At 40.3% G+C, this 16,020-nt stretch overlaps 1 protein-coding gene across 5 annotated transcripts in view; it reads right to left on the bottom strand.

Moving 5' to 3' along the window:
• SSH2 (slingshot protein phosphatase 2) overlaps positions 1-16,020 on the bottom strand; it is a 265,214-nt gene that overhangs the window by 8,341 nt on the left and 240,853 nt on the right. For all 5 annotated transcript variants that reach the window (XM_063113271.1, XM_063113269.1, XM_063113274.1 and 2 more), the window contains 3 exons: positions 15,187-15,333; positions 10,965-11,165; positions 858-1,692 (listed from right to left, as the gene is read on the bottom strand). In XM_063113271.1, coding sequence (XP_062969341.1) covers positions 858-1,692; positions 10,965-11,165; positions 15,187-15,333 — 1,183 coding nt within the window. The remainder of the gene's footprint in view (positions 1-857; positions 1,693-10,964; positions 11,166-15,186; positions 15,334-16,020) is intronic.

Raw genomic sequence — 16,020 nt, forward strand, 5'->3', positions numbered from 1 at the left:
GTGGTAAACAGAAGTAGACAGACATCAGGAGATGTCAAGAATCTAGTCAGCTCAACTAAACTCATTAAGTGAAGGCTGGTATGTAGAGTAAATCTGTCACCATTTATTTCCCAACTATTTTACTGATCTAAGATACCATTGTTTATAGGATGCATCCTAATTTCTGAATTGTCAAAATGAGAATAAATATGAGTCTTAGAAATGATGACATAATTTTTTCCCTGATCTGAGATGGCTTGTAAGAGTTCATATGCCACTAAGAAGAATCTTAGGATTCTGTCTGCTCTCAAATTCACTTCCCCAAACCAAACCTTGATTCTTGAGTACCATAGGGTCAGAAATGAAGAATTCAGAAACATTATTAATAGCAAGAGCTCAGCACGGAATCAGTTGCTACTCTAACAACTATTTAGACATGCCTAGTCTTTGAATGTTCTGAGACAAAAAGAATTTCCCAAACAAATCCATCTTCTCAAAGAGGCACATGTCTCACTCAGGCAGCATCAGAATCCCTGGCACTTCAGTACTGGTAAGATTTGATCTTAACTGCAGAGTCCAGAGGGGGGACCTCTCCTTGTTCAGCCAGGACTTTTGGCTAATCCCTTCCTTTATCATACCCTTTCAGAAGTCCTTCCAATGACACCAAAAACCTAGAAAGATAACTTCTTCGAAAGGAAACAGATTTTAAAAATATTTAAACCCTAAGTTTTCAAGGAAAATCTGGGCCAGACTCTCCTCTCATACTGCCTTCTTAAATCTTTAGCAACATCAAAGATAAAGTGAACACAACAGAATTCCAAATATTTTATCTTTTAAGAGAACTTCATTAGGTGGACAACTATAAAGACAGTTTTTACCTTTGACTGTTCCTCATCCATCGAAGATTCTTCAGATGCATGGGGAGTATTACTCAAAGAGCTGCTTCTCTGGTCATCAGCTGTCACTTTGGAAGGGACTACTTCTATCACTGACAGTCGATAGCTCTCATTCCTTCCTCCACCCACTTCCTCCATCCTTGAGTGGGAAAAAGATCGGGACCGGGTTTCTTGGGACAGTTCTACAAACTTCTCTAGGGCACTAAAAAAATCAATGCGATCTGTACTGAAATCTGAAATTTCAGCCTGGCAACTGGGTTGGAGGCTTGGTGACTCAGGATCAGGGGACATGGGGAGGTCTTTTAGTCGAGATGTCAATTCTTCCATAGGCAGTAAGTGAACGTTCATTTCTGCTTTTAGTGCATCTGTCTCCAAATCTTCCACTGTTAAGTCTGGGAACTTGCTGGCCATTTCTGGGGCTTGTCCAGGTTGGATTAAGACTTTGGATGCATGGCAGTTGTCAAGAGGGAATTTTGATTCATTCAGACAACACCCTGACGAGCATCCATTGATGTCATTTAAGTTTAATTCATCCTCAATTTGTCCGGCATGAAATTCCCTAGAAGTAAACTCCAAGCAGATCATTCTTTCTTTGGTACAGAGACCTTTCTGATTTGCATCTTGTGGGACCACATGTTCCATGAAAATGGGAGGTATGGGTGGGTGACTCTCCATGGTCTTCACCTCAGCAATTTGGTCTGCTGAGGTGGTGATCTCCTTCTTGTTGAGTTCTAGCCCAGGTTTGCAGATGGGTTCGTGGTGGTCTGATAGGTCGCTATCTGAATGAGATCTCCAGAGTTTGTTATGCCGCTGTTTGCTGTGGAGTACATACACAGGAAACTTTTGCCTTACTCTGGTTTATGAAAACAATCAACACACACCCTTCCCAGGAAACTTAAATATTAACCTGCAAAATGCTTTGCTACTGCTCTATGGAACTAGGCAATAAACATTTGAAAAGATGCTCAACTTAACTAATAGCAAAAAACAAAAAGCAAAACAACAACAACAACAACAATGACAACAAATGAATATGAGACCTGATTTTTTACCTAGCATATGGTCAGGCACTAAAATGGTTGGTAACGGCTAGTGTTGATGATGGTATGGCCAAACAAGCCCTCTCATACACTGTTGGTAGGAGTGAATTATAGCATTTTTAAGAGTAAAATTTGGCAATAGCTCTCCAAATTTAGCTCTTTAACCAGCAATTCTTCTTTTAAGATTTTTTCTTGGAAAATTACAAAGATACATGTACAAGGATGTTTACTATAACACTCTTTGTGATACTCAAAAATTATACACCGAAAAAAAAAAAAAAGGATTATTTAAATTACAGTCCAGGGCTGGCCCATGGTTCACTTGGGAGAGTGTGGTGCTGACAACACCAAGTCAAGGGTTAAGATCCCCTTGCTGCTCATCTTATAAATAAATAAATAAATAAATAAAATAAATTACAGTCCATACAACTATATGCTATGAGGCTGTTAAAAACTGTCAGATATTTTAGATAAATGATGTCTAAGGTATACTATTAAATAAAAAAGCATGTTGAACACATTTGGAATGGATGGTTTCCACATTAGCTTAAGTATAGGAAAAAATATGGAGGAACATCAATTCTTTAAGGAAGGTGGAAATACTTCTGGAGATGGCTTTTACTACCTTTATTTTCTATTTCTATAATTTTTGAAAATTTAAAAAATGAGCATGTTTAACAATTATAACCAGAAAAAAAAAATCTAAAATCAAAATAACATATAAGTAATACAAAGGGAAATACTGTATTGGAGCCCATTACCTAGTCCTCATAATTGAGATGAAGAGCTAATGCAGGATTAATGACTGTTGTGGGGTGTGAGGAGGATGGTACTCATTCTGGAATTAGAAAGCAAAGATGGGGCTAGTAAAATTGGGCGGAAACTCAGTAACAGAATGAAGTGAATGGGCATAAAGGACAGGCCCTTTCCAGAAGGATCTTTAGATAAAACCATCAAGTTAAGATGACACCTGAAAAAGCAGGTGGGCTTTAGGTAGACCATACACAAACATCCATCCTTTGGTTTACTTTATGGAGAGGTGTGAGGTGGGGTATAAGATTTCATTTCAAACCACACACTCTAACAAGGAAGCACAGTTCCCAAAGCCCCAGCCAAAAAGAGAAAGGTCTTGTGGTTTGGTCAGGATCATTGCTCAGGAAACAGGTCACTAAGTGTGGTGCTTGGGGGTGCAGTCTCTATGACTTACAAGCTGATGAAGAGTTACCTAACTGCAGGGTGGAATGGGAAACTCAGCCCAAAACAACTTGCCCCAGGCTCAGGGCCACACCCGGGCTCTGCTGAGTCATATGCTTGCACTAATGTGACCCCCTGTTCTCAGCTCTGCACCTGCTCTTAGCAACCCTTGCCGGCTGCTTGGGTGGGGCTTTCTCTGACTCAGGCCTGCAAAGAAGAGGGGTGCTTTCCTGAGTAGGGAGGTCAATCTGTTTATGAAGACAAGATGCAATCAATTAGCTGGGTGTAATGGGGGGGGGGGGTGTCTTTACGCTTTCCGAGTTGCATGAACTCTAGCCGCCCCTAGGAGGAGACAACATCACACATCTCAAACAAGTGAGTGGCTGTGGGGAGGGGCAAGCTGACTGCTCGGACAGGTGGGGCCTAAACTATACATTACGACCTACTGAGGCCAACGTGCTTCCTTTTAGTTTTTTCTTTTATATCCAGACACACTTGTTTCCTGACCTAAATATGATTGTGTTCTTCAATTTCTATCACTCACCTATCATGAAGATGTTCAAAACTGCACTAACTCCTCTACCCACCATGATAGGATACAACCTGTGATGCAAATGACTGGGAAGACATCTCAGTGGGTAGCTGTTTTCACTCTTCTAATAATATGAAAGAACAGCTTATCTTTTCAGTCAACAGGCAAATGAGAATTTTTCATGATCCCAAGAATCCTTCAAAGTCTTTTTTAAAACTTCCCGCAAATCACTAATCAGTCTCAGGAGGGAATGAGACTGAAGTTATGCTAATAGGCACACAGAGTACATGTTTCAGAGGAAGTAGCTGACATCACAGCTGTGCTGCCCAGCTTCCTTCTCTTCCTGAGGTAGATAATCATCGGAAAATATTGGGTCTGGGCTCTGGAATTAAACTGACAACTGCTTGTAAAGGAGAAAGAAAAATCCTAAACCAACGAAAGGTCTATACTGCTGCCCTTTTCATTCTTGCAATAAGGTCTTCAGGGAGAGTGATGGGCAGCTCTCTGACACAGTGATGATATTCATCACCATTATCTTGGAAGCTCTGCTACTCTCTGTGCCCCTTTCTGATCCCCTCCCTCCTCCTCCCCCTCAGGGGTAACCTCTATCCTGAATTTTGTGCTTATCATTTATTCTCTTTCTTTATAGTGTCACCATGTTTTGTTCTTAACAATATGCTGCTTAGTTTTGCATGTTTTGTATTTTATATAAGTGAAGTCACACTATATGTATTCCTCTGCAACTGATTTTTTGCCTAACATTATGTTTTTAAGATTCATCACCATGTGCAAATGTAATTCATAGAGTAAAAATATGCTGCAATTTATCCATTCTGTTGCTTAACAGTTTTGGCTATTATAAACAACACTGCCATGGACATTCTTGTGGCTGGTACACACCTAAGTTTCTCAAAGGTGTTATATATAGGAGTGGAAAAGGTGCATTATAGGGTATGTGTGTATTATCAATTTTATCTGGTAACACTAAACTGTTTTCCAATGAAGTTTTGTCCTAAGCCAGCTCATTCTAATGCTCCATCACTGGTAGGGATAGAAGTAAGACTTTAGATTATATATATTATATTAAACTGTTAACTTTTAAATACATACTGACTTCCTCCACCTATCCCAGGCAGGCAGCAAGTAAACAAGTTGCCAAAAAAGAACTTCAGAGTTGGTCTGTGGCCTGGATGATGCAATCAAGTCTCAGATCCTTTTCCCTCTTGAGTGGCCTCTGACCTGAATTTGTATTCATAATAAACACACAGACACACATGAGATGGCTAGGCCATTGTGGGTAAGCATTTGGCTTTTCACTTAAATGAACAAGAAGGAAATTTAAATGACAATATACATAAGGCACCCCATTCTTTTGCCTTCATTTACTTTCTTATTGTTATACGTTTGGTAAAGCATCAACTCTGAGAAATTTATATGGAGAAAAATACTGCTAAAAATAGAGTACCGGTTACAGTAAAATCAGACTGTTTATGGTGACTTTTTTTAGGGTACTAGGCAGCCTGCAGAAAGGAGAGAAAAAGCATTAATTGAGAATTTTCTATGTGTTGTGCATGGTCCAAGATGCTTTAAGATTATTTAACTGAAAAGCTATTAAGAAAATCCTTTTAAACTTCAATTGCACTTGGCTGTCACCTGACCAGGAATCCATGTCCTCTCATTCTCAGGTTTCCTGCTGCTGGCTGCCTGACCACTGTGTACCAGCTAACTACACGTCAATGTCTCCACCAGCAAAGCCATGGTAAAAGACAACCCTGCTTCCCCTGGACCTGTGACAAGGGCATTCAAATGAAGAATCAAAACTGATATTTCTGAAGACGTGTGGCACAAACTCTCTCTGGTCACCACCCAGTTTTTCTTCCTTGCCCTGTATACACTGGAACCAAATACCACAGACACCACATGGTCCAGCTTGCAAACTGTCTGCCTGAAATCTGAACCTGTCTAATGGAACATAAATCTGCCAGATACCTACATGACCAGAGTGCAGAATAACAAATAGGGCTGCTGGGAGTTTAATGGAGAGTTTTCACACACATACACATGTGCGTGCACACACTCACACCCTCCCTCCTTCCTGTCTTGTTCCCATCCCTCAATTATAAAACAGTAAAAATAAAATCATATATGAATAGTATCATTAGCTTTACGATACCTTCCTTTTTTAGGTCTAAAGGCGAATATTAAATATTAGCCTTCTCCAGGCTCCTAATGATATATTGAAAGATGCAAAACATCCCTTGTATTTCAGAGGGGCTGTCACTGCTTGACCCACACCCACACACTCTAATTAAGACCGTAACCAATTCATAAATCAGTACAGGAAACTGATGTCACTTTGGTAAACTTCTCTGCTACTAAGAGGTCAAAGCACTAACTTAATACCCTCAAGTAGAGAGCTAACACCTCAAGTTAAGCATCTAGTACAACCCTGGATAACCACGGACCTAGAGAATGCTAGGATCAGGGCTCTGCCTCTTTGAGAAAATCATCGAATGCCTCCTGGGAAGAAGATATGAAATATCAGATCCAAACACCTGGACAGGAAATGGAATTTCTTTGCAAACAGAATGAGTGGGGCTTTTCTAAGGGGTTTCCTCTCCTGGTTACTTAAACTCAAGGCTTCATAGAGCTTCAGACAGCCACAGGAGTCTACGATTCTCTTTCTTTGCTCTTCTAAGCAGGTAGATCCTACAGCAGCACTTTCGGGCTGGGCAAGAGTCTGCTGGGCCTCATTCACTTGACAGTTATACTACAAGTGCCAAGGTTTCCTGACAACACATCATAGACTGCAGATCCTAATGGCTGTAACACACAGCCATTTTTCTTACTGTCAGAGGCCTGATTTGGTTTGGGTATTCACTGTCCCATGAATTTAGATAATGTGACACTTCCCTAGGTCCAGAGGATAAAAGTGAATATGTTTTAGCCAGTCCTGGAAATTCTATTTCCTTGGCCATTGATTGGTTTTAGGCATATGGCCGAGTCCCGGCCAATGGGTCCTGAGGGAAAGTCTATGGGGAACTTCTGGGAAAGGTCCTCCTCCCTAATTTAAATACCCTTTTCTTCAGCTGTGTGCTGAAGATGCTAAAGATGCTGTGCTATTTACATGTAGATGCCTAGAAATGGCAGACGTCTGGCAATCAGGAGGAGACAATCTCAAGGACCAAGCCTACTAAGGAAGGTAGAACAGAAAGACAGAGAGCACCAGAATCTCTGATTACATCACCACTGAACCATTACAGAGACTACTATTGTGCTTATCATTGTAGGAGATGATAAATGGTCCAATGTTTAAAACTACTTGTAGCTGGGTGTTGGGCAAGATAGCTTCTATTTACCCCTGCAGGTCCACTCTTCAGCTTCTCCACCCTGCTCTCTGCCCTGGAGGCTGATCTATGGACCACATCACAGGCCCTCTTGTCTTGTCTTCTGACTTCCACAGGGTTTGGCTAATGGGAAGCCCGGGAAGGAGACTGGAGGGAGAAGAGTGAGGGCAGGGTTTATAAACATACTCATTAATATATCCCTTAACATAGAATATTATAATAATATACCCCTTGGCTCCCTCCCTACAGGGTCACCGCAGGCTAACTGTGTCCCTGTGACTGGTTTATTGCTTGTCTCTGAAGGTGCCATTTAAAAAAAATTCCTCCCCCTCCAACCCACCCAGCCAAAGGTACCTTTCTTTTTTTTTTTTTTTTTTTTTTTTAAAAAGATGACCGGTAAGGGGATCTTAACCCTTGACTTGGTGTTGTGAGCACCACGCTCAGCCAGTGAGCAAACCGGCCATCCGTATATGGGATCCGAACCCGGGGCCTTGGTGTTATCAGCACCGTACTCTCCCGAGTGAGCCACGGGCCGGCCCAAAGGTACCTTTCTCTATGGGAGTCTCCTTCCAGGTTCTAGTAACTGCTTCCTCCCTCTTTAGGCATAGGTGCTACTACTAAACAGCTCTGCTGATACAAGTCCCTTGATTACACTACAACACCACACCTTTGCAAACAGTCGCTTTATAAAGCCCTCTTCAAATAACCCTAGTCGAGTGTGCTGTTTCTTGTTTAGACCCTAATTGATGGAGGTATTCTATTCCTTGCAGCCAAAAACAGCATAAGTAACAGCCCTAGTACTAGATTCTAGCACTTAAAATCTAGGAAACACCACAATACAGTAAATTCCAGGAACACTTCCCATTCCAGTTTCTAATGGAGTTAGTGTGTCTGTGGGTGGTGGGAGGCAGTGGTTGATGTCAAGCAGGAGGAAATAAATGGTACACATACACGTGTGTGTTCTGGGTAGCCTTGGAGGAAGGAGATGATGAGAATCACATCTGAATAACCCTCAATAATACATAATGAATATTTAATCCATATTTTAATTTTATTCACAATAACCCTATGAGGCAGATCTCTTGGTTTTCATTTTATAGATAGGGTCAGGTGAGGATCAGAAATGTTAACTAACGCCAAGAGTTGGAACCAGCCCAAATGCCCATCATCAGATGAGTGGATACGGAAAATGTGGTACATCTACACAATGGAATACTACTCAGCTATAAAAACGAATGAAATACTGCCATTTGCAACAACATGGATGGACCTCGAGAGAATTATATTAAGTGAAACAAGTCAGGCACAGAAAGAGAAATACCACATGTTCTCACTTATTGGTGGGAGCTAAAAATTAATATATAAATTCACACACACACATACACACACACACACACAAACGGGGGGGGGTAAGAAGATATAACAACCACAATTATTTGAAGTTGATACAACAAACAAACAGAAAGGACATGGTTGGGGGGGAGGGGGGGAGGGAGAAGGGAGGGAGGTTTTGGTGATGGGGAGCATTAATCAGCTACAATGTATATCGACAAAATAAAATTAAAAAAAAAAAAAAAAAAAAAAAAAAAAAAAAAGAAATGTTAACTAACTTCTCAAGGTTGAAGCAAGGAGTTGAAGCAAGGGGCTGAAACAGGAATGAAAACCAGATCAGATCTACTGACTCAAATTATGTGGTTTTCTCTCCCCAGGGCTTGTCCCTCCCTCTATGAATCAAGCCCAGCAAGTCAGGATGGAATGGAAAAAGAAAGGGAAAGGGAAGAGGAAGGGTTTATGGGATTTTTGGGTTTATGCTGCCCTTCTTATCCTCATCTAAAATTTTTCTGTAATTCCTTTAACATCTAAGAAAAACGACGTATGCTTAAAAAAACCCAACCCAACAGATTGCAGTAGCTTGGGATTCCAGAATAAATACTAAAATTGGCAGGACACATAGTATCCTTCCTCTCAATGGGTCACGTGAGGACATTGCCTAACACCCGTCATGTGTGTGTCTGGGACTATACAATATTCATGTCTCATCAAACCCTCAGATGGCTCTTTCTTGTGCCAAAAAGAACTGCTGTGTCCTACCTTCTGATCTAATCTAAAAATATTATCAAATCTGGCCCCAAAGGCCTATAAATTCTTTTAAACAGAGAAGGCTTGAGTATCCTCCTAGCCTCCTAAGAGAAGAGCTCAGATGAAATCATGCCAAATGCTGAGTAAATGGGAGGGGTATTTTAGTGGAAACCATAATGCTCTGCTGTGGCCACATTTTCACAATACTTCAGGGGTGGGAGGGTGGTCTCTTTGCCTTGATAGGCTGGAAGGCTATTTAACATTTTGTGCAAGGGAAACACAGCCCAGATTCAAGAGTCAAGACCAAGTCATGAGACTTGCTGGACTCAAACCATGGCACCAGCCCCAGCTGCTTCTAGATAGCTGTGCCTTCACCCTAACAAAACCACCTAGAACATGCCTAATGGGAAAAACAAAGCAAAATCTAGCAATCTGTAAAATTTCAGCATGTGGCATCTTAGTAGACGAGTACTTAGATAGTTCAATATTTGATGTTTGTTCCCAAGAAAAGCTGAATGCAGCTTTACCACCAAAGGGGTAGTTATGTAGCAAAATTAAATATTAATTTTTATAACCAATTACTAAATTATTATTAAAAACATCTGGATACAGGAAGACATTCAAAACCTAGTACTGGCTGGAGAGAGAGGCTGTAGAACAGTTTTTGCAAAAAAATTTCCATCAAAATATGTGATAGGGGGAGTCCTGAGGCATGGAGCCAAGCGAAGCCAAAACCAGGTGCAAGTAAGCATGCTGCCACCGCCACCCCAGGACACTGCCGGGGTCCTGAGGTATGGAGCCGGGAGAAGGCAAACCCAGCCTCAACCAGGTAAAAAGCAAACCAAAAACACCATTTTCGACGTAGGGTAGTCCCCCATAGCCACCAAAATTGCCATGGCTGTTCCAAAAGCGGCTAGTCTCTATAGCAGCAGCAGCAGTCATAGCCACTATGCAAATAGCATGCCAGATTCTCAACTGCACTGACACAAGGAAAGGCACCAGCAGAGTCAAAAAAAAAAAAGAAGAGGTCCTCTTTCTCCACAAAGCACACTCCTGAGTAATAGAAGAAGCATCTGCTTTACGATAATAGGGGAGGACTTGATCACTCCTGTCTCAGTACTGGACAGATCCTCTAGGCAACAAATTAACAGAAGAACAGTTAATCTATCAGATAGAGAAAACAAACCTATGATTATTAGAGGGGGGAGAGAGAAGAGGAGAGATTAGATAAGGGGCTTAAAGAATAAGCATGATTTCTAATAATGAATATGCTAATAAAAAAATATGTGATAGAGTAAAACCTAGAGAAATAGGTACAGTAATGGCAAATGTTACCTGTATTGACCTTATAAATCATTTTTTCCCTCTGTAATTTTCTGCATTTTTACAAAGTATATACAAAAAATTGGATTAAAAGATTTTTTAAAAAAGTAAACAAGAAAGCATTTGTGGGAAGTACCTTCATACCTCACAAATGGGATATACACATCCCAATTCTGCTGATGTCACATGACCAAAATTAATAGGGAGTGGTCACTGAAACCAAGCACTGAAGGGAAAAAAACACCCAAAGTAGCAGCAGGTACATTTTTTTTTTTAAAAAAAAGAATGGCCAAAAAATTTCCAAGAATTTCAGCTACTCCTAGCATAAATAAGGGAATAGTATTTCCTTCTTTTAGTTAATTATACAAACTGAAAGATTAAATGCCTAATCTTCCATGCTAATTTTAAATGCTAGTATTTACTTTTCGAAAACTGGATTGATAAAGAAAGAAGTCTATTTTCAAAAAGTATCACATCCAAATTATGCTGAGAACTAGCTGCAGAGAAGGATATTTCACCTTGCCTTAGGGAGCCTAAAGAAGGAAGAATCTGAGAAAGTCACTTAAGGACTCACCTAGCCAGCAAGATCCCCTGGTACTCTTCCAGTTGTCTCATAAAACTGGGGTTGGGTTTGGTCACTGTTCGTCTTTCCTTCACATAGTCATAGGCTCGGTCCAGATTCCAGCCATATTCCTTCATTGCATAGGCAATCACAGTGGAGGCTGAGCGACTCACCCCCATCTTGCAATGCACAAGGCATTTAGATCCATGTTTCCTAGTTTGAGGGATTGAGGTAAAGAATAGAGTAAAACACATTTTAAAAGCTAGGTTCTAGATTTTTCCAAGTCTTCTGTCTTGCTCTTCCATTTTCTTGTTGTGCAATCCCCCCAACTTGGTACACTCATGTACATTTATAATCAAATATGTGGGTAGAGTAGGCAGCTCTAGCATACTCTTAAACAATATTCAATGTTAATATTAAGCCTCTTTAATTGATTCAGCAAAATTTTACTAAGCATTTTCCATGTGTAGGACAATGCGCAAGGTGCTGAGATGTAAAGATAAGTAACACACAACTTTTACCCTGGAGGGTAGGATTCAGTGGAGAAACAGACAATTAAAATTTAATACAGTAAGTGCAATGACAGTTGGTCATGTTGTTGTAGAGGGAACTTTTTGAATTTAGAGACTGTAGTCCATTGTGTGTGTGGTGGAGGCCAGTTCCCTCACAGCTGCAGGGGCATGTTTCATGGCTGGCACTCTCCTGAATTACAGGTGTGGCAGTGATTCACCTAATTTATTCAAATGTTTGAGTGGTTTCTGGTTTAAGTTCCAGTAAGAGTTTTGTCTCTCGAAGAAAGCACAAACCAAATGAAACCAACTCTCCTCTCTACTCAGGTGTGGTCCTGGATATTATTTTGTACAATATCACAACCTGTGTCCTGTCTAGAGACTTGGCTATACAACCCGGAGAGTTAGATGGGAGCATGTGATGCACCAAACGACTTTCTCAGTGATGAGGGTGGAATGAATGAGAACTACCTGGTTTTTTGTTTTTAATGGGGTGGAAGAAAGAAAAAACAAAGTGATGGAGTTTGGATGTGTTGTCCCCTCCAAAACTCATGTGGAAATTTGATCCCCAATGTGGCAGTGTTGGAAACTGATTGAGTCATGGGGGCGGATCCCTCATGAGTGGATTAAGGTTCTCCCTGGGGGAGGGGGTATTAATGAGTGAGTTCTCGCTCTATTAGTTCCCAAGAGAGCTTGTTGCTTAAAAGACCCTGGCACCTCCTTCCTCTCTCTTGCTTCCTCTCTCACCATGTGATCTGCTTGTACCCTCTGGCTGCCTGCCACTTTCCGCCATGACTAGAAGCAGCCTGAGGCCAGTGCCAGATGCAGTTGTCCCAGAATCATAAGCCAAATAAACCTCTGTTCTTTATAAATTACCCAGTCTCAGGTAATTCTGTTATAGCAATGCAAAACAGACTAAAACACAAAGCTACCATAAAGCAATATAAACAAACAAAATCTCTCAGTCTTAACATGCCAGAACATGGAAATGAACCTTGGATATGAACATTATGTGGTTATGCTAATTCTGCTAATAGTGTCTGGCACACAGTAAGCCTTCAAATATTTGTTAAATGTGGGAAGAAACTTATGGATCTGCTGATTAGATTTGTTGGCTGCTTAAGTTGGAACAACATTTCAAAATCTGGAAAAAAGAACTATTACTCTTATCACTAGAGTACATGGGCTCTAGGACCTTCCCAAGTGGCTATTCTAATAAATCTTTTTATTCACTCACTCACTCACTGTATTATGGTACACAGGCTTTCTTCCCAAAGTTTGTAACCCTGCTTCTGGAGACACAGACACATGAAAGACTTAAGAATCAATACAAAGAGGTATGAGGTTAAGTGCCAAAATGAGTGACCCAGATAAGCTACAGGAATGCAGAAAATGGTCTGGAATAATTGAAACAGTATCAAAGGGAAGGTAAGATTAACCTCCTACCTGTCAATTAGGTGCAAAATTCTGGTGTCCTAAGATTGGTGTGTGTGTCTTTGTGTGCTTTGACTATCCCAAATGACTAGGAAATATCTGTCTTGCTTACAACACTATAAGCTTTTCGTTTAGACTACAGTTAGGAAGCCAACAAACAATGACTCAGATGGAAATTCAGACATGTGCTTTATATTTCCCCATCAAGCCCTGACAACATTAATGCATCAAATTTCAGGTCTGTGCTTGTAGGCATGGAAGGAGCTTAAACTTGGACAACCCTAAGTAAAATACAATTATGAAATCCACTCCTATGAAAACATCTCTGGCATATTTTCAATTGGGCTTTTTGGGTGAATGGCTTCTAACTCATGTAATAAAGGATATAAAGTCAGTTCTCACCTAAACTAATTCCACCCTTCAGGTTCAGCAGCACCCTTCCACCCCCATACAGCGTTGTCCAGATTGAACCTGGCATCACTTAGGAATTGGGGTCCTGGTTAGGGTGAGAAACAGGAGGTACCAAGGGTGCAGGATTAAAGGAGGTGCTGATTCTCAGTTGCTGACCTATGCTTACAAGAGCCTGAAAGTGAGTGCCTCCACTTGTGCCCTGGGTGCCTCCTGTGTCTCTCCCTAATCCCAGCTGAAAACAGCTTTTCTTTTCATTGGGACTGGGGACTCACCTTGAACTCTAGGCTCTTTGGCTAGGACCCTGACAACTTACCTAGTCTTTTCTAGTCCCCTTTCTTTATGTCAATAGACTATTCCTGTGTACTTGATGCACTCTGAAATATGACATGATTTTGGTTCAAGTCCTAGCTTCACTACCTGTTATGTTATACTCCTGTAGTAGATTGAATTAAGTCCCCCCAAAAGTCACTGAAGCTTGAACTGTATCCCCCAAGTTTTATGTATTAGAAACTTATCTCCCACTGTGACTGTTAAGAGGATGGGAAATCCTATTATGGTAACTGAAGGGTGGAGCCTTGAAGAGATGATTGGATTGTAGCATCATGCGTAGTGAATGGATTAAAAATGGTGGTCAGGGGAGTGGTTCTGAGGGCTTTAAAAGAAGAGAGTATGTCTCTTTCTCTCTCTTGCTCTCCCTGCTTCCACCATCTTGCAATGTGAGACCACTGGGTCACTGTTGCCACCACCAAGACCCTCACCAGCTGTGTTCCCTGGATTTTGGACTTTCCAGCCTAAGAAACGATAAGCAATAAATTTCATTTTTCTTTATAAATCACCCAGTTTCAGGTATTTTCTTATAAGCAACATAAACAGACTAACACACCCCCTGAATCTCATCTCTACAGTCTGTCCTCATTTGTACAGGAAGATGACAATATCTGCTTCTCTGGGTTTTAGAAAATATTACACAAGCAAATATATGTAAAGTACCTGGCACATAGTAAGCATGTCATGAATGGTATTATTACTAGGTTTCAAGAATATAAAACACTCTTTCAGGTGCTGGCTAAAGACTAAAGGAATAGGCTGAAAGCTAGAATATGAGGATTCAGGGTAACTAAGAGTAAGAATTTCCTGACCATGAAGTTCTTTCAGAGAGTTGCAGAATCATTCTAGAAGGACGACTTTAAAAACAGAAAGTTTCTCATCTGCCAGGGATAGTTTGAATGTAGTCCTACCCGAAGGAGATGTGGCTAACAAGTTCATTTACATTTCCTTCTATTTAAGGAATAAATAGAATTAGTGAGGGACTTAAAAAATGTAGTGTTGACATATTGATACTAATTAACACAAACACTAATACTAAATAGTTTCACTAAAAAGGCCAATTAATTTAAGGAAGACGTCGACAGAAAGGCCAGAAAAAATTCCACCATTTAGAGTATCATAAAAGTAAAGTAAAAAAACGGGAAAAGATTTCCAAAGTTCACTATTCCTCTCCTTGTCTTCAGAGGAGGACCCAATATTCCACCTATCTGGAATAATTTTTCAAATCTCTCCATTGGCAATTTAAGAATTTCATTCAGAACTACATCTTTCATTTTTATTTCTTTTGATGCAGCATAAGTCTATTTCCTTTAATTTCGTGCTCAATGGAAATAGTTAACATGAGGTCACCTTCTTCTAGAGGATTCCTTTACTTAAAGGAAAAGTATTTAGTCACTAGTCTTTTGCCTAGGATTAAAAAATCTCAGCCCCCTTTTTTCTGAACTTCCTTTTTCCTGAGTACCATCAATAAGTTATCTACATTCCTCATGGCCCAGCCATGTGTGGTGCATGAAAAAGAGAAATCAAAATATGTGTGCGGGACTATTACTCACTTTGCTTTAGAGATGAATTTGTAAGTGTCATTCCAGTATGCCAGGAGATCTGTTGCCTCTTCGTCATATACCCGGATGTTATGATACTCAAAGACTCCTGGGAAGAAGTTATCTATCTCTCGAGTGACATTCAAGATATACCGTACCCTGCAAGGAAACCAAGGGAGAATATGTGCTCTACTACTCAGGCTAAATCCAATTCCCAGCACTGTTTTTCTTATTTAAAACTTGTTTACACCACAGGCTGAATTAAATACAGAAATAATAAAGAAAGCTAAAAAACTAAGAGGCTATATTTATTTAGTGGAGAAATTATATAACAGGGTCCTAGGCATATGTGGGCACCAAGGAGTTACCGAGCAAAAAGCTATCTGCCATGCTGAACATCTAAATTACATTTTAAGTTTACAGTTACATAACCTTATCTCTAACAGTTTTTGAAAATATGTCTCATATTTTACTCAAAAGAATCCACCTGAGGCCTATAATCTGACAATTTCTCTTTTTTTCACTAAAATTATCAGCAATATAATTTCTTCTTTGGATGTCATTTGTATAAAATCAGACTACTGACATGTACCCCAAGAAAAAAACAGAAAAGGAAAAATTTCTTCCTATTTTTCTAAATTCCAGATTGTTAGGCTTTGTTCTATTACTCTCTCTAAACTACATGGAAGGCAGACGAGACCAGGGCTGGGAAGGCTGAAAGAGGAAAGTTGGACTTAAGTTAAAACTCTCTTAACTTTATCTGGCAGCATTCCTGGCTGCTATGGCAGCAGATGTGTCTGAGGGTTTTCTCATACTGAGATGCTTGTAGAAAAGGGTTTCTCCATC

Source organism: Cynocephalus volans, chromosome 10 (genome assembly GCF_027409185.1).
Source record: "Cynocephalus volans isolate mCynVol1 chromosome 10, mCynVol1.pri, whole genome shotgun sequence".
Taxonomy (NCBI): domain Eukaryota; kingdom Metazoa; phylum Chordata; class Mammalia; order Dermoptera; family Cynocephalidae; genus Cynocephalus; species Cynocephalus volans.